This window comes from Perca fluviatilis, chromosome 1 (genome assembly GCF_010015445.1).
Source record: "Perca fluviatilis chromosome 1, GENO_Pfluv_1.0, whole genome shotgun sequence".
NCBI lineage: Eukaryota > Metazoa > Chordata > Actinopteri > Perciformes > Percidae > Perca > Perca fluviatilis.
In genome coordinates, this window is record NC_053112.1 from 19,374,529 (window position 1) to 19,393,486 (window position 18,958).

Consider the following 18,958-nt stretch of genomic DNA (forward strand, 5'->3'; position numbering starts at 1 on the left):
GTGCCTGGAACAACTCCCTAGGGAGGTGCCCAGGGGGCATACTCCGAGCTCCTCAGGGATGGCTGAGCTTCTCACCCTATCTCTAAGGGAGACGCCAGTCACCCTCCTGAGGAAACCCATTTCGGCTGCTTGTACCCCGGATCTCGTTCTTTCAGTCATGACTTCCCACAGGATGTTTTTTTTAATTTGTTGTGGTTAGTCTTGTGTGTTTTTCCTCTTTTATGTTGTGTTTATTCATATTTGAATGTCTTTTAGGCACATGACACTGCAATTCCCATGCTTTAACAGATCAATTGAACCTCGAACTCCAAACAAAAAAAGTAAAATTACCTGTTGCACTTGTGACTCGATGACATCACCACACAGATGACACACTTTGTAATACTGTGTTAGACACGGCCGACACAACAGTCCTAATAGCCGACCAGCTGACTACAGGGCTCTGTGCAACCAGGATTGTGTCTGGCTGAAAAGTGGCCTGCCTGCTTCCTAAATGTATTAGCGATACTACAGAGCCACTGATATACTGAGGCAATCCTGTTAGAGAGATGTGTATGGGCTCAAACAACTGTTGTGAGAATGAGGGACTAGAAGGAGGGAAGGAAAGAAACCAGAGGAGAGACAAACAAGAGAGAAGGATATATGTATATATATATATATATATATATATATATAAAAGACTTGAGTGAAAAGCTAGTTGAATACACGTCTTGTTTATCTGGCTCGTCTGGGTCAAGTGTTGTTATCTACAGCTGACACTAACAAACCCCGTAATGAAATGAGGGCTCGAAAACGGATGGTGGGCCTCCCCACTCATCAGCCATGATGTCACAAGCCCAGATTAGACTGGACCATATGGCACACTGCCTGTTGTCCCTCTTATCCTCAGCGTCCATCCAGGCATCTCTCCATCCAATATCTATCTCTCCATCCAATATCTATCTATCTATCTATCTATCTATCTATCTATCTATCTATCTATCTATCTATCTATCTATCTAACAGCCTCTTTTTTTCAGCCAAGACAGGCAGCTCGCCAGGCACAGCACCACATGTAGAGTCCTTTCACCATTACAGTATTGAATGGTCTCTCTCTCTCTCTCTCTCTCTCTCTCTCTCTCTCTCTCTCTCTCTGTGTTTTGCACTTATTGTTCCCACGCATTCCTGCAGCAGACACAACATGATGTAACACATTTGTTGGATTCATTTCACCAAAGAGGCTTTCAGGGCCTCTTGTTTGTGCTATGTATAGGCTACATTTTAAGCGTGGCTTGGCCCTTGAACCTTGAGCTTCTGTCGCACTCTGGGTGGAAACTCTACCCATAAAATAAAAATGATTTAAATACAAACAGTATGTAATAGCTCAGAGATTCACATTAATAGTCAAATTATCGAATTCCAGGAGCAACTTTATTGGCTGCTTCAGTGAGTTCAATTACTGTTGATATACAGTGTATTGACATTTTAGGAAAATATGCTTATTTGCTTTTATACTGAAAGTTAGATGAGAAGATTGATTGATTAATACCACTCTCCTTGCTCTTTTGGGTAGCACTATATATATAATATTCAGTTGGATTGTAAGGGTTAACGTTACATATTTAAATCCAAACATCAAACAGAACCCAAACACAGTCCAGAGCCGTGTGTTATTACGTAATGACCTCATGTGAGTACATGCAGTGTGACATTTAAACCTGTTAATTCATTTTGGGGGATTAGGCTTACATGCTGAGGGATATAAAGCAGGTTCACTGGGCTGAACACGGAACTGAGCGGAAGTTGCTTTTGTCGGCTACTTGTTGTCCAGCTACTGAGCTCCTCCTTCTCCTTAAAAGTCCCCACATTACCAAGTACATGGAAGATTATTTATAAGTAGCCTAAACAAAAGAAATTTGGGGATTTACCATACAGTGTGTTTTACTGACTATTGAGTTTATAGTATGTGAGCTAAGTGATATGATATGGCATTTTTGATTTTTTATTCTATAACGGTAATAAAACGGTTATTTTTTTAAGACCTGCAGCGTATCATGAAGGCTCTATGTGTTATTACAGTAATTTCCTGTCATATAACATTATTATTCTTTAATGTTCCCCCATAGGTTCATATACAAGCCTACATGTTTGTTTATGTGTTTTTGTAAATTGTGTTTTTGTGGATGATAATGACTATATGTAGGCCTATACAGTATGTGACTATACCTCCCCCCCCCCCCTTTTTTTTGCATCAGGGCTAAAACAATCGATTGATTGACTGTCTGAACATTCATCAGCAACTATTCGTAATAATTAATTAATTGTTTATATAATTGAAAATTGGTTACCTTTGGGTTTGGGGGTTGGACAAAACAATAAATTTGAAGCATTTTTCATTTCCTGACATTTGCAGTCCAAATGAATAATCATCAGTTACTGTAACTGAGAATCAGCAGATGAATTAATAATAAAAACAAAGGTCACTGTTGCCATCCTTTTTCATATAATATTGTATTGTATCCATATGGTAACACCTCCTTTCGGAAAGGCCTATATGTGTGTGTTTGTGTTGTATTCTTCATCATTCATAGCAGTAGCCTAGGCTATCTCTTACTGTACTTTTTTTCCTATAAATATTTGTGATTGTGGCTGTGATGTTTAATATCCTTTTAAACCATTGCATATTTGTTTTAGTCAAGAGGATGTAGGCCTACAGTATTGTTTGGATTTATTTCAGTTAGTAGCTGTAGTCACTCTGGTTTGTCCACAAAATTTTCGCTGAACACAGAGTGGGAGCTGAAAATGAAAGGCCCGGTGTAGCCTATGTGCTGGATACACGGTGAGTAATAGTTGAATCAAACACACTGCAGTGGGGGTTTTATTTACCAGGGCCGGGGGCGGAGTCACAGTCCAGTCATCGATGTAGGAGGGTTTTTTGCTGCGATCACACCTCGCCGGTGTCCATATATGGTTCCTGACGTCACGCGCCGGAGGTGCCATTCACATAAAACTGATCTGCCGGAATCCCCTTTCAGGACATGTACAGACGCGCACGGGACTCCTCGCTCACCCGTATCCACAGTTCAGAAGTAATTCAGTTTAATTCTTTAGGCAATAATAACAACTCCGAGGAGGCAAAATGAAAATCTCCAGCATAGACTGCCGGCGTCTGAGGAAAATCATCAGGAAGGAGTGCGGGAGCTGCCTTATTGTGGATTGCAGACCTTATCTTTCATTCACGAACTCCAATATCAAAGGCTCTGTCAATGTAAATCTCAACTCAGTGGTGGTCCGGAGGTCTCGAGGAGGGCTTGTTCCTCTGCAGTTTGTCATCCCGGATGAGAGATCCCTGCTTCGGCTTCGGGAGGGGAGCATATCGACAATCATAGCTCTGGATGACCGGACCTCCCACTGGCAAAAACTGAAGAAGGACAGTGTAGCACAAATAGTAATAAATACTCTTTCTCATCTAGCGAGTGGGGCAAACGTCTGTTTCCTGAAAGGTGAGAGATTTCTGATTTCTGGGGACTATCAATTTGGGGACTATCAATTTGCCTAGTTGTTGTTTCAAGAATAGATTAGTATTACTATTGTAAGAAAGCCATTTAGGCTGCCGTTTAAATATTTCACGTTAGCCTTTTGTTAAATAAATTAAACTGTTGTTTTTGGTATGTCTCTGTAGCTAGTTTATGCACCACAAATGTAAAAGTAGTGGCCGAGACTATTCTTAATTAGGCCTAAATAAATTATTGTCCATTTTTCTGACAGAGCTAATAAGCCTATTTCCTCGTAGGTCACTATATTTACTACTAACCCTATAGGCCTAACCCATGTTTTTATATTTTATTTTACTTTTCCTTTATAATCCAGAGAGGCATATAGTTAAGACCAAGTCATGTTTCTCTTATTATCCTTCTCGCCTGTGTTGTTGAGAGCAGCCTACATTTTTCTCTCACTTCTTGGAGAGACAAATGTCCTGCGTGCGTCAACGGAGCGGATGAGTCAGTGCGATTTTGCAATGACTTTCACTGATAAAAGAAAAAAGAAAAAGTAATCCCATCGCAATATCACTTTAGCTAAATTAAACCATCAGGTGTGTGATAATGTGTTGAAACACATCCATTTCCGTCTGTCACCTCTGCGTCCTCAGGATGTTGCCCTAAAAGGATTACCGGTCTTTCCACTGGCTCCTGTAAATTAATTAGGCGCCTATAATCAGGTTGTAAAGGTTACAATCCAGTGCTAAGACATTTTTCATAAACGCTGCTATTTTACAAGATGTGTAGCTCATGTGTGTGTGTGTGTGTGTGTGTTGGGAGTAGAGGCAGAATTATTTATTATAGTATAGTGCTCATGTTTTTTTTAAACCCTTTTTCTCAGGCGGATACGAGAACTTCCACTCTCAATACCCTGAACTTTGCACTGAGGTGAAAACCATTGACCAGGGCGAAACTGAAACCGAGAAACGAGTCAACAGCCTCAGTGAGAAGCTTTCTCACCGCAAACCAGATTATGATCAGGTATGGAAACACCCTTTACTAAACTTCCTAGGCCACACAGGCCATACATTCACTGCCAGTTGTATTTTTAACCTTATCCAAAAAAAAAAGAGAGATTATAAAAAATACACATCCAAGCCCATCAGAGAGACTTATATTTGGCATCAGTCCATCAATACATTGTCTCAACCAATGGTAGGCTATTATCTGACCTTCATGCTCCCCAGCCATCTCATATTTGGTTCAAAAAGGGAGAGACCACAATGATGCCCAGCTGACAACAGGACACCCCATAGAGAAAAGCACTCTTTCATCTCTGACCTTTCATCTATCTCCTCCACTGCCCAAATAGAAAGCATGTGGCTTCTTCACATCTCAAAGAACACTATATTGTGTCTGGTTGACATATTGGGGGTTATTTAACTTAATGGTTTACATAATAGGGGAAGTCCATTAGTCCAGCTGCATGCATCCATGTGTGTTTTGTCTGCAGATGAACATAATGTTCTACCCTGCAGCATATTGGGCTGACAGGTGTTTGGATGTTGTGGCTTGGACTATTTTCTCAGGGGTGGATTATGGGTGAATTAAAGCAGATGCATCAATATCTGGGCGTCTTGTAAGGTGTTGTATATTGTAGTCCTTATCTACATGAACTCACATCTGATTTTTTTTTCTCCTACCTCTCCCTCTCAGGGTAAACCTGTAGAGATCCTGCCTTTCCTCTACCTCGGTAGTGCCTACCACGCCTCCAGACAGGACTATCTCAGCGACCTTCACATCACGGCCTTGCTCAATGTGTCGCGCAGGGACCTGCAGCCGGCCAAGGGTCACTATGACTACAAGTGGATCCCAGTGGAGGACAACAACATGGCCGACATCAGCTCCCACTTCCAGGAGGCCATCGATTTTATTGGTGAGTTGAACGGAATGAACGTTGTGCCTGGCTCTCCTTTTATGGGGTTTAGCTCTTTAACTCCTATTGATCAACAGGGGTTTGCACTCAAACGTCTGAATCTGTATCCTAAAAAGTCGCATGGCTCAATACTCTAAATAGTTTCATCACTCAAATTGGAAAGGGAAATAAATACTCCACCAAAATGGAGTCTTTTCCTGGAACATCAGCTACTATATTTATAGTGCAACATCACCCTAAGGAGTCTCTTATACATAGGTGTGTTTATTTTTGAAATGCATCTTAAAATAAGTCTTTGTCGCTGCCTCTCACCGACTGCCATTCACAAGAAGGCTTTAAGAAACCAAGCTGTAATCAGTTTAACTTGATCGCCTGCCTTCAATCCCCAACCAGCATATCCAGCCAGCTTGCTTTCATTCAGGATTTGCTCACTCCCTCCCGTCCGACCTCCCTCGCTCCGTCTTTACTTGAAAAAGACGAAATGCCGTCATCACCTTCCAGGCCTAATCTCGGTAGCTTACTCTGCCGGGTGTGGCCAGTCAGTGTGACAACTGGGTGAGCTGTCCGTGTTTAGTAATGGTGGGGTGGAGGAGGTTGGGGGCTGACTGACACACACACTGACACACACACATACACACACACACACACACACACACACACACACACACACACACACACACACACAGTTGTTTATGATGGTTGGGTGGAAGACAAAAACCAGCTGACTGACACATAATGAGAAAGCATAGTTGTTGGTTGCTTGCAGGTGGGAATCATTGATGAACCTGAGGGCAGCCGGGCAGTGAATATTTTAGAGAGGAAGAGAGAGTGTGTGGGAGAGGAGAGGGGTGTTGGATAATAGCAGCAGCAGCAGCAGCAGCAGCAAAAGATGTACATAATGTGCTGGTGGCTATTTATAGCCAGGAATAACTAAGGACAAAGCTCACCCACAAGCAGCTTGGCTGACCGAAATTGGGTGGCTATTGTTGGTATTGTGCATTGTTTGTGGATGCAGCGTAAATTCAGAGTGTCTTTGTGTAAGCCCGTCTATTATTAAATAAGGCCGAAAATTGTTCCAGGGTCAGATTAAGCCTACATTTAGATAGGGCCACCAAAATTGATCAACCATGCCAAGTGATTAGAAACACAGTGCACACAAATAATCACCAAGCTGCAACTATAGGCCCCAAATGGAAATCAATCACCAATCAGAAACCCTTATGATCTGGTGACTGGTCAGGAAGGAGATGATAAATATTATTGACCCAATGCTGCCATCACTCCACTTTTTTTCACCCCACCATCTTCCACTCCAGATGGGAAGTTCATGATTCATTCATGTGGTTTATCGAGAAGCTGTCAGAAATCATCGTTGTTCCCGCTGCCGTGGCTCTAAGGACCAGACAGAAGTGGCCCCTCAGTGTTTTTATTGCGTAGAGAGAGACACACACAAACGTGTAGGTGTCTGCAGTGGCTTCATGGAATTGTCTGTAGGTCAGATCGAATTTACACACGAGACAGACAGAAGGAGACCTGTAGGTGTTTGCAGTAGTTCTAGAAATGAACAAAATCTTGAAATGTGTCGTGAGTGACACTTGACAGAAAGTAGATTTTTGTGTGGGCATTAGAACATACAGATGAGTGTGTAGGAGTGCCTGCAGCTCTAAATTAGAACACAACTCTGTGCCACAGCGAGCTCTGCAGCAGCACCCAGCACCCCCACAGCAGTGGAGGAGAAAGAAAGTCTCATGTACAGCTGCACTCTGTGACTCAGACAAGCCTCACAAGTGTCTGAAACTGGTTAAAGATGTGTATCCCTACAAATGAAGTCTATATTCCTGTTTGTCCATTACATCCTGCTGCTGCTGGATATGTATGTGCGATTGAGAAAACTAGATGGATGTGCAAAAAAGTGTTTGCATTAATTAGTGAGTGGGAGTAAGAAGTAGGTTTTGATTACACCGTTAAAATTATTAAATTGATTTTTCATTTGTTATAATTCACTGTTTAAAACTCCCTGTTGATTAATTGGAACCTCTCCACAACATAACTTGACTTTAAAAAATATCAATTACAGACAGAAACAAAACCAAAAAAATAAAACATGAGAGCCTCTATTTTGAAATAGTTAAAAATAGTAATTTTTTTTAATACTTAAACAAGATCATGATCACATAAAGAAAGAAAAAGTCTGCCCCCATCTCGCCACAGATCATTAACGTTGGCTTGTTCCATTCTTCTTGTCCTTCCAGATCACGTGAAGCAATCAGGGGGAAAGGTTCTGGTCCACTGCGAAGCAGGCATCTCCCGCTCACCAACCATCTGCTTGGCCTACATCATGAGGACGCAGCAGCTGCGGCTGGATGCAGCCTTTGACATCATCAAGCAGCGCCGGGCAGTCATCTCACCCAACTTCAGTTTCATGGGTCAGCTGCTGCAGTTTGAGTCAGAGGTCCTCTCCATGGCCCCAGCTCATGCCGCCACACCTGAACCTGCCACACCCTGCACCCCGGAGTCCGCCTCCTTTTTTGCCAACGACTTCAACACCACATTCAACACCAAAAACTTTGAGCCATCTGTGTTCACCCTCCCTACCTCTTGCCTGCAGTCCCCGGTCCACCACCAGTTCAAACTGAGCCCAATAACGGCACTGCCTTAAAATGAACTTTGACTGCTTGTAGTCTTACTTGAAAAAATAAAGATTAATGCTCTCTGTGTGCCTGGTGTCGAAACCGGCAGTTAGACAGAAACAGTCAAGATCATAGTATTCAGTCCGTGGGACTCGAGGCCTACGAAAACAATAGGCTACAAACACTCGCTGTGCTGTTTTCCTGTCTTCAGAACTGCTATGATGAAAAAACACAGCACAGTGATAAACTGCAATATACATGCCTTAGGTTGTTATTGTGATGTATGCCTATTCACAAATACAGTCAGGCATTTAAACCTAATTTATTTGAAAATTACAGTTTTTTTCAATAATGTGGATGTTAATATGTGTTTAATAAATGTTTTCACCACACGATGAAGTCGTTGTCATATAATCATTCTAGAATTGTGTTTTTAGTGGTAGTTGATAGGTCTATTAACTGAGAAGTCATATTGGGAGTCAGGACTAGGACCCCTCAAACAACAAGACAGAGGAAAAATCAATGAGTGCGTTAAAATGTGCATTTGTATCCTGTTCTTGAGCTTTATCGTGGTTTAGATCTTATTTGACACATGATTTTTTACATGGAACATGAAAAACCTGATTATTCATATCCCTGTATACAAAACTCTAACAGTATCCAGGTTTCTGATCATATGTCTGTAGTTGTGTCTTGATTTCTCGCCATTTCAGTGACTTCAGACACCTGGATAATGAAAAACAGGCCTGTTTTATCAACCCATAAAGGAACATTTAATCAGTTCAACTTCAGTTTATCAGAAAGAATTAAAAATCACCAAATTATAAAAAAAAGTAGTACAATAAGTTGCATAAAATGGAAATACACAAGTAAAGTATACTAAATTACTGATAAGTACTTTGAGCACTCAATACTACTTTAAGATTGATCAATTACATTAGGCTGAGGCAACAGTGACACCTGCAGTGACTGAGTTGGCCTTTATAAACTTCAAATAAGCAGCATTGCTTACATAATGGTCAGACTGCATGTCTAGATTCTTCATCATCAAGTGCAACCTACACACTTTTAATGAAAACGTGTGAACAAATGAAAAGCAGTCACAGGTTAAAAAAATCTGTCGAAATCCCCATTTGAAGCAGAGTGACGTTCTGCTTTCTAAAGAAAAATAAAACATTTCGATTGGGGATTATCAATTAATCTTTGTCGAGATTGGTTTCTACTTGATTGCAGCTTTTAGAGGGAGAAATGGGACAGGCCAGAGTGATAGAGAAAGACATATATATCTATAGCTATCTATCTAGCTATATCTCTATGGCTCTGTCTGGGACCAGGCCATCAATCGGCGCTATCGACTCTTTCGGTCTTTGGCGCCTAGAAGACAGGCAGCTAGACTATACCAGCTTTACAAATAGGGAGGTAAGTAGATAACAAACATGTCCAATCTGTAATTATGCACAAGCACATACGACCAACGATTGAAGATACTTTACAAATAAATATGGTATTTTTCTATTTATAATTCCGTCTAATTTGTTTTCACTACCAAAACATCATTGGTATATGTTTATTGCTACAACCCTGTTTTCACATAATGGTATGATCCATTTTATCCCGCCCCCGCCGCCATTTTCCATGTTATTCTCTTCTGCCACACCAATTTTGAATGCATGAATTTCTAATAATTTGTTAAATTTCGGTTATTAAATTCCTGGCTTCTCCAGTTTAGTGAAGGGGGGGGAGCTTATCTCCAAATTCAGACAAGGAGACGCTCTGTTTAGACAGCCATGTATATCAAACAGGTAAGCTAACGATACTTGTGCGTGTTGCCGACTCTCCCTGGCCTCTTAACGTTATTCAACTAGCTAGCTAAGTGGTTGTGCTCGATATACCGAGGGTTTGCACACAGTTTAACGTTAATTTTGTTGCAGAGATATGCAAAATCACACCAACGACGGCGATACATCAAATAGCTATCTTGCTAACGCTAGCTATGGCTACCTGGATTAATCTAGCTAGCTAGCTACAGTTGGAATTGCCCGTCCCCCTTTCCCAGGATGCTAAGCTAACGCTACAAAGCTAAAACATTAGGTTAGCGGAGTGGTAGCTGTTCTATTAATGTTGCACGATACCATATAGCTAGCAGTCGATTGCATCATATGTAAACATGAGCTTTGATAGCTTTGTGGTTGTCTACTGTATGGTTTATCTTGTTAGCAAGCTTGCAAACCCATTGGCGTTCTGAATGAAAAGTGCCCCATACAGTAGCCGACAGGGAAGGCCCTGTTGGAAATCGTGCCCCGTTTATGATGCGTTTGATGCTGCGCTGAGCACCAAAGTTATAACGTTGTAACATGTTGAGTGTAACTTATATCGGAAGTGCGAGGTAGCGTTAGTAATATTGCTGCATTCAGGAATAGTTCATGGATTGCTACTGAAGTCACTTCACATAACTTTGTCTAGCTAACGTTACAATATGTGGTTAATGTTAAATAGGTGGATATTGTGCTCACGGTGGTCTGTGGGTTCTTGTGCAGGTCATCATCCAGGGGTTCCGAAGTTACAGGGACCAAACTGTGGTAGACCCATTTAGTCCAAAGCACAATGTCATCGGTGAGTAACATTATGTGCTCACCTCAACTTTCTTTTTGTATGATACTGCATTTTTTAATAGTATATGTATGTTGGTGTAAGGGGATGTACTTTTGAATGAAGGCATTTACATTACAAGTTCCTAGACCAAAATGGGTGTGCCAAAGACTTGTCTCATGTGGGTTGCTGTAGTGTATTTATGTCACCATGTCGTCATTATGTTTTGTTTTTTTGTCTGTTACAGTTGGAAGAAATGGGTCAGGAAAAAGTAACTTTTTCTATGGTATGTCTGCCTTAATGAATTACACCATACAGCAGTCAAACATGTTTCCCTTCTGTGTAGCTATTTCTTGTAGTCTCAAACTTTGGCTCCGCTCTGCTTTCTTAGCCATCCAGTTTGTGCTCAGTGATGAGTTCAGCCACCTGCGACCTGAACAGCGCCTGGCCCTGCTCCATGTAAGTTCAGACAAATGACAAAAAAAATGTCTTTTTAGACTTGCTAACTTCCTAATAACCGGTGGATTATTCTTCATAGGATTAGTTACATTTCTGTTGAAATGTGAAGTATTGAAGAAGATTGAAACACAATGGGGAAACGGCTTTTTACGTACAAGGCTATTGCTAAATGTAAACATTTAATATTATGTTTTTTCTTCCCTGTCGCTGTAGGAGGGAACTGGTCCTCGTGTCATTTCGGCTTTTGTGGAGATTATATTTGACAACTCTGACAACCGGCTGCCGGTAGGAATGGCAATCATTTCATATTGATCTATTACTGTAATCGCAGGCACACTGATTGAATTTTTTTAACTTGATACTCTTGAAACCTTCCAGTAAGCCCTGTCTTCTCTGTCGATATGTGATACATACTTGGTTGTTTTAATTGTTAGCCAGTATGAGCTAAAGCTAGAGGTGTAATGTCATGCCGCCTGGATTGGCCAATTTAATCTTAAATGTCCATATCTTTGTATGTCCAGTTTTTTTCAGTTTGGCTGATACTAAAATTTACATTTTTGTGTGCAACACTGCCAAATTAAGCACAGAATTTAAAAAAGGCTTTTAAGATAGGCAACTTAACCCATTTTACACCTGCATTTGTACCAATACTCCTAAAATGTACATCATAGATGTAGCAAAGGTACCAGCTATTGGCATCACTTTTAAAAAAACTTTAAAAGTGCCTTTAGCCTTAGTCCAGGCTACCACTGGAAGTGATACATTATCACTATACTATTCTGAGTTCATATTGAACTGTCTCCCTAAATTGCTGACAACGTCTACGATCACTGATTGTAGTGATACTGCTTCCAGTACACACAGTGCTTATTATTCGGATGATGAAGGCCGGATGTTTGCACCACTCTAGAAATCCATTTGCTGCCTGGTAATACTGTAACATAATTTCAATTCAATTTTCAGTTTTCCAATTTTATTTATAGTATCAAATCATAACACGAGTTATCTCGAGACACTTTACAGATAGAGTAGGTCTAGACCACACTCTATAATTTACAAAGCCCCAACAATTACAGTAATTCCCTCAAGAGCAAGCAGTGCGACAGTGGCCAGGAAAAACTCCCTCTTGGGAAGAAACCTCGGACAGACCCAGGCTCTTGGTAGGCGGTGTCTGACGGTGCCGGTTGGGGATGTGATGAACAGTGGCAGTAATAGTCAAATTAATAATGGAACAGTGACTTCAAATGGTAGTCGTAGTAGTTCATGTCATATCAGTGCGCTGCAGGGCGTTACAGGATGTAGTGTGGCCCAGCAGAGCATGGATGGACGTAGCAGGAAGCAGCAGGGTTCAGCAGGACGCAGCATGACATTGCAGGGCACCGCAGAGCTTAGCAGGGAGTGCAGCAGGACCACGGCGACAGCTGCAACATAACCAGCCAATTCCGCTGATATGTGTGATACTCCTCTTGACCAGTGATAACTGTCTCTTCCTCCAGATTGACAAAGAGGAAGTCTCCCTTCGCCGTGTCATTGGTGCAAAGAAGGACCAGTACTTCTTAGACAAGAAGATGGTGACGTAAGTATTGCTGTGGATGGACTGTCCATTTAATCGAAGGAAATAACTCCTATGTAATCACTTGTTTGCGTCTGTGATTCTTGCAGTAAGAATGATGTCATGAACCTTCTGGAGAGTGCCGGCTTCTCCCGCAGTAACCCTTATTACATCGTCAAGCAGGGAAAGGTGAGGAAGGAGTGGGTGCCAACCTCACACTTGTTTAAGACATAATAGCTTATTTTTCAGTGTTGTGTAATGCATTGCAGTATTTAAGCAGGTCTATAAAAAGTGTACCAACTGTACATAGCTGAATATCTTGGCCAATATCAGCTGATTTAAGAGTTTTTGTTAAAATCAGAAATCAACATCTGCTAAATTTAAATACAATTTATAATCTTTAACATCTTAGCACTACATTGAACAGCAGGATGTTCCATCTCACATGTTATTTCGATGTTTAATGCAGATCAACCAAATGGCCACAGCACCCGACTCCCAGCGTCTGAAGCTGCTGAGAGAGGTGGCTGGGACACGAGTGTATGATGAGCGCAAAGAGGAGAGTATTTCTCTCATGAAGGAGACGGGTAAAAGCTTCTTATCATCACTGTCTCACAGACTGTCATTCATTCAGTCATGCTTTTACAATTCCTACTACACAGCGTTAGTCACCATTAAATTATCACTTGTATCAAAAAGATTCCAGTCCCAGAAAATTCACTGTGTAGTTAATAGTCACATTTAAACAACAACATCATCATGAAGTATGTGTTCCTCAGAGGGGAAGCGAGAGAAGATCAATGAGCTGTTGAAGTACATTGAGGAGCGGCTGCACACCCTGGAGGATGAGAAGGAGGAGCTGGCTCAGTACCAGAAGTGGGACAAGATGAGAAGAGCCCTGGAGTACACCATCTACAACCAGGAGCTGAATGAAACCCGCGCCAAACTTGATGAGGTAACAAATTCAAGGAAAAACTAATTATGTACTGTGTATATACAGTAAAAGAACATGTTTTTTGGATATTACATATACTCAATACAGAATCTTAGTTTGGCTATGAATGGTTATCAGCATTTTTTTAAGACTGGTATAGAGCCATTTGAAAGTTGACTGTAGAAAAAAGAGGTATCCTTGTTTAAATACAAATAAATGCAAGAATCGACCAGTCACTGTGGCCTGTGATCCAAAACATGAGTTTCCTCCTCTGTTGTGTACAGCTTCAATAACCAGACTTTTATTTTATTTTTATTTTTTTTCCCCCAGCTGTCCAGCAAGAGAGAGACCTGTGGAGACAAATCCAGACAGCTGCGTGATGCTCAACAAGATGCCAGAGACAAAGTAGAGGTAAAGAATTCCACCTTGCAGAAGAAGTGTTGATATCTTGGATTAGGTTGGGTGAGAATAAACATTGTAATTATCATCACAGCATTATCTCCAAAAAGGAGTCCAATATCTCGTGAATTATTCAAAATCATATGGTCCCATTTCAGATGTTGAGTAGTTGAATAGTGATTTTATTTTATGTCCAGAATTATCAAATTTTTAAAAACAAGATTGTCTTACACTGTCAGGGTTTTTCCTGCATAGAGAAAGTTTTGGCACCCCCCCCAAAGAGGTTTTAGCCAGTACCAAAGGAATATCACGAGCGCCAAAACATCTGATTTTCAGCAGCCAGCCTCCCTCTCATCCACAGCCACTACTCTATATACACATGTGGCTGGCGCTGATTTGACTGGATCTGAATGCTCCTGTATAGCGCTAATGGGATCTCCGTTTGCAGTCAGGCTGTACCGGACCCTCCCGGTGTCCATGCTGCACCGGGGGACCGGCGGTGCAGCGAGAAACCACAGTTTCATAACCTGTAAAAATGTTTTGTAGTAGCATTAAAAACATTTTCCAGTGCATCAGAAAAAGTTTTGAGTGCCTTAGCAGCATTGACCTGACTCCCTGAATAAGCTGCAGAGACATTGTCTCGCTCCTCCTCTATGTGGAGCCCCGTTCAAGTAGCAGCAGCAGTTAAACTGTATTTCACACACTTTATGCACTGATCGTACTAATCAAATGAACTGGACTTTGTGGTCAGTTGTAGTCGGATGGGAAAGCCCCCTTCCCTTACTGCATTATATTTCATTATATTTTAAAGTTAAATGCATCTTCTAGAGCACTTTGAGAGCAAAAGTAAGAGGCTAGTTCTAAAGCTAATATAGTTAGCCTAAAGAAACAAGGCGTCTGTCCCAACTAATGTTACCGTTTGGAGCCGCGACGCTGGAAACGTAACACTAATCTACAACAGAAGTCTGTCTGATATAACATAATTTACACTGATTTAAGTGTTCTTGGATACACAGTTTGTTGCTAGTGTGTGACATACAGGCTCTGCATGCACAGCAAACCACCAATCACAATCAATGTTGATTAATTTATCAAACAAACAAGCAGGCACTAGTTGACCACAACCGGAAATTTAGAGGAAGCAACATGCATGCATTATTAATATCATTCACTTCACCCTGGATTGATGGTATTATATGAATACAATGGTGTCATGTCAGTCAACCAGTGTAATTTCCCTCTCCAAAATCACTTCAGAAGAGTAGTCACAGCGCAGTTAGTTGCTTTGGTGTTTGTAAAGCATGTATGTAGATGCACACCCCTACAAAATCACCCCAGGAGTCGAGAATGATTTTATTATTTCCAAATAGAGCTATTTATGTCATCTTGTAATAATTAATTTCTTTTTTCATATCGCAGGGGAAAAAATATCGCAATGTCAGTTTTTTCCAATATCGTGCAGGCCTACTAAGCAGACTCCCTGCCACCAAATAAATACACAATACGTAATTAATTTAACTTTACATTTTAATAGGTCTAATGTATCTAACTCTCCTGACACTATGTGGCTTTGATTAAAAAAAAATCTTAATCACTGAGGAGGAATCAAGTTGTTGTATTTACACTCCTTTAAATCATTTCTTTATTTTGGCTTCCTTTCTGTAGGAGACGGAGCGTGTTGTGCGAGAGCTGAAGTCTAAGATCTCTGCCATGAAGGAAGAGAGGGAGCAGCTATCGGCCGAGCGCCAGGAGCAGATCAAGCAGAGGACCAAGCTGGAGCTGAAGACCAAGGACCTGCAGGACGAGCTGGCAGGGAACAGCGAACAGAGGGTACGGAAGCCTCCCATCTGCGTCACTCTGCACACGTGATGCTGCACCAGCAACACTCCCCCACCCCCTTCCCCTGCACCATCGCTGTATGTAGAGAACGATGGTAGTGTTTTTCTCTTTTCACCCCTGTTATCAGTTGGAAAGAGGGGTACAATTACTTTTCCCTTCAAGAACACTGCCCTCATAATCCTGTTGATTTCTTTTAATTAATTAATCAATTATGCAGTCTGTACAATGTTTAAAAAAAGAGGAGTAGGATTACTAGATCCCAAATTATATCTTAAAATTGTATTTACGCTGAGCAACAGTACAATAAATCGTTATCAGTGAATGTCAGGAAAGGCCATGGTTTAATTTTACTTGTAAAACTTTAAATGTAAAAATATTGTTTTACAAAATTGTCCTGATGAATTACCTGTTAAATTTACTTGAGCAGTTTGGCCTAATGTATAGAGTTGACCGTTGTAGTGCTGAATCCTTTAGAAGAACGTTTGCTGGTCCAATAGTGGGATGAATTGAGAACCAAAACAGAGCCTGTGTATCAGACTCTTTGCCATCAGCTCCACTATACATCATTCCTGGCATTAGGTTGTGTGTACAGAGCTGGCATGAATTGCTCTCCGTCTGGCCTTTTGTTCAGTGTGTGTTTGTGTGCACGTGTGAGTATGAAGACGATAATCATACATAACGGCTTTATTGGCTCAGTCTGTGTGTGACCCATGATGGGTCCCAGGTGGCATGCTGACTGTTGATTGGATTAAGACCACCTGGCAGAACATGAGCCAAAATTTACTGGAGCAAAATGAAAAGCAAGGGAAGAAGAACTTCGTCACTAGCTGCTGATGGTTCACATTTAAGATAGTGTTGACACGGAGGGGAAAGTATAGGTTTTCATGCCTGTGGGATGACAACCCTCTATCAGCACCCACACAGAACAATCTGTCAAAATCAGTAGTCACTAGGCAGGTCTGTGGGTTTTTTCTTTCTTTTTCAAATCTGATGAAATGAAAGATGGAAGTTTTCAGAATGGGCTTACTCTACATAGGGTCTTTTTCCTATTACTTCTCTGCCTCTGAATTTGCTGCATGTTTCCTGAATTCACAACCTGTTAATACTTGGTTTTAATGTTGTAGGTTGGTTCCCTGTAGTATCCCTGTTTTTTGGTTCAGTGGTTTACTGGCACCATCAGTTGTCGTGATGGGAATTCATTATGGTGTTTACTATAAAGTAAATTCTTTAATTATACTTAAATAAATCTACACATTGGGTATACACATTTGCAGAGTTTCCATTGGACTCCAAAGCGTAGATAAGTGAACCTCGAATTCCACGCTGCCTTTTATTATCTGAATTTTTCTGAATATTGTGAATCTATCCTACACCATAAATGCACAGATGTATGGCATCTGTCCTCAACTTTTAAAAGGCAGGAGTTCATTTAGTATCTTAATCATAGTAATTAAGGTGCAAACTTAATATGAATATTGCATCTGAGCAGTATAGGATACAACTTGTATTTATTTCCAATAATTTTGTTTTAGCATTTGTACTGTATCGTTACATAGATAATATATGCAAATAAATATAGGTACTTTTAAAATCATCCTTTCATCGTCTTTCTTTCATAACAACGTATCCATTTTCCAACAGTTTCTCTTCTTTCCCTTTCTCACCTCTTCGTTCCGCATTTTGAAGATTGGTTGTAAAATTGCCTGTTCTTCCAGAAACGCCTGCTGAAAGAGAGGACGAAGCTGCTGGAGAAAATCGAGGAGAAGCAGAAAGAGCTTCAGGAGACTGAACCCAAATTCAATATGGTGAAGGAAAAAGAGGAGCGGGGCATATCCAGGTAGGGATGACTCATTCTCAGCCATGACCCCTTGAGCAGCTGATGACCATGTATATCTCGATGAGTCAGTTATCACATTTTGAATCCATTTGCGTTGCAAGAGGGGGATGTGGTGTGAACTCGTGAATTAGTTTTGAAAAATGTAACTCCCTGCGTGGTTATGCCTCACTCCAGACTGGCCCAGGCTACACAGGAGAGGACAGACCTGTATGCCAAGCAGGGCCGTGGCAGCCAGTTCACCTCCAAGGAAGAGAGGGACAAGTGGATTAAGAAGGAGTTGAAGTCTCTGGACCAGGCCATCAATGATAAAAAGAGGCAGATCACAGCCATCCACAAAGACCTGGAGGACACCGAGACCAACAAGGAGAAGAACCTCGAGCAGTACAGTGTATGTTCTTTTTGTTTAAAGATAACAAGGTGATAACCTGTTAGTTCTTTTTCGAAATTACATCAGGTTGCAGTGAGGGGTTTTAATCTTGATGATTAACTGAAGTAAATACACCTGTGGAACTTCAAATACTTTGTTTATTATTACTTTTAAATGCTACTCTATGATGTATTTTGTCATGTAATTTCTGTAGTTTTAATATAACCTAGCAGGTGAGTATATCTGATATCAACTTTCAACTTGTCTTTATAGAAACTCGATCAAGATCTAAATGAGGTCAAGACCCGCGTTGAGGAATTGGACAAAAAGTATTATGAAGTAAAGAACAGGAAAGATGAGCTACAGAGCGAAAGAAAGTAAGAACTTTTTCCCCTCTAGACCTCTCTTTGATCTCACATCTTGAATTAACTTAATGTAAAGTTCAGCCTTTTCTTGTGCTCCATGCTTTTTTATATTTGTGTGTAGTTTCACAGAGTATAGCATCACTTCATTTAGATGAGTCTTTACATGAGTGATGCCTGCATCTTGCATCAAGCTTTTCAGCTTTAATTGTTTGCCCTTCCTTGGAGCCAATTAGGGCTGTCAGATTGTCCAAAAAGATAGAATTTTCCTTTAAAAAACAACAACACATAGGTTGATGGGGAATATCTATTTGTGTGCATTATGTACATAAGAGGACAAACCAATACAATGGGAGACATAACTACTTGTATAGTTATATTTATTTCAACATAAACATGTATTTTAAAATATCATACAACATACCTACACATGACAAAATAAACAAATAAAATAATACACCTCTCTCTCTGGAGCATGCAGGAGGCAGGACATGATGCAGATTACGCTGCAATAATATATCCGGTTTGTAATTTGGTAATAAACCAACAAGTCTCTTGCCATAACTTAAATTTGTCTCAAGATTTTGGCATCTGTC

The 18,958-nt window shown here is 40.8% G+C and overlaps 2 protein-coding genes across 2 annotated transcripts in view; both read left to right on the forward strand.

The window, feature by feature from the left end:
• The first annotated feature begins 3,009 nt into the window (after positions 1-3,009).
• Positions 3,010-8,107, forward strand: dusp5 (dual specificity phosphatase 5). Its single transcript, XM_039810414.1, has 4 exons — positions 3,010-3,482; positions 4,360-4,499; positions 5,175-5,394; positions 7,647-8,107. Exons 1-4 carry the CDS (start codon positions 3,119-3,121, stop codon positions 8,051-8,053), a joined length of 1,131 nt encoding a protein of 376 aa, XP_039666348.1. The 5' UTR covers positions 3,010-3,118; the 3' UTR covers positions 8,054-8,107.
• A 1,523-nt stretch (positions 8,108-9,630) lies between these two features.
• smc3 (structural maintenance of chromosomes 3) overlaps positions 9,631-18,958 on the forward strand; it is a 30,304-nt gene continuing 20,976 nt past the window's right edge. The window contains exons 1-14 of the mRNA XM_039800752.1: positions 9,631-9,826; positions 10,562-10,637; positions 10,861-10,899; positions 11,005-11,072; positions 11,286-11,357; positions 12,569-12,648; positions 12,735-12,813; positions 13,094-13,211; positions 13,404-13,579; positions 13,889-13,969; positions 15,623-15,787; positions 17,512-17,633; positions 17,808-18,021; positions 18,274-18,377. Of these exons, the coding sequence (XP_039656686.1) occupies positions 9,812-9,826; positions 10,562-10,637; positions 10,861-10,899; positions 11,005-11,072; positions 11,286-11,357; positions 12,569-12,648; positions 12,735-12,813; positions 13,094-13,211; positions 13,404-13,579; positions 13,889-13,969; positions 15,623-15,787; positions 17,512-17,633; positions 17,808-18,021; positions 18,274-18,377 (1,409 nt within the window). The 5' untranslated portion in view covers positions 9,631-9,811. The remainder of the gene's footprint in view (positions 9,827-10,561; positions 10,638-10,860; positions 10,900-11,004; positions 11,073-11,285; positions 11,358-12,568; positions 12,649-12,734; positions 12,814-13,093; positions 13,212-13,403; positions 13,580-13,888; positions 13,970-15,622; positions 15,788-17,511; positions 17,634-17,807; positions 18,022-18,273; positions 18,378-18,958) is intronic.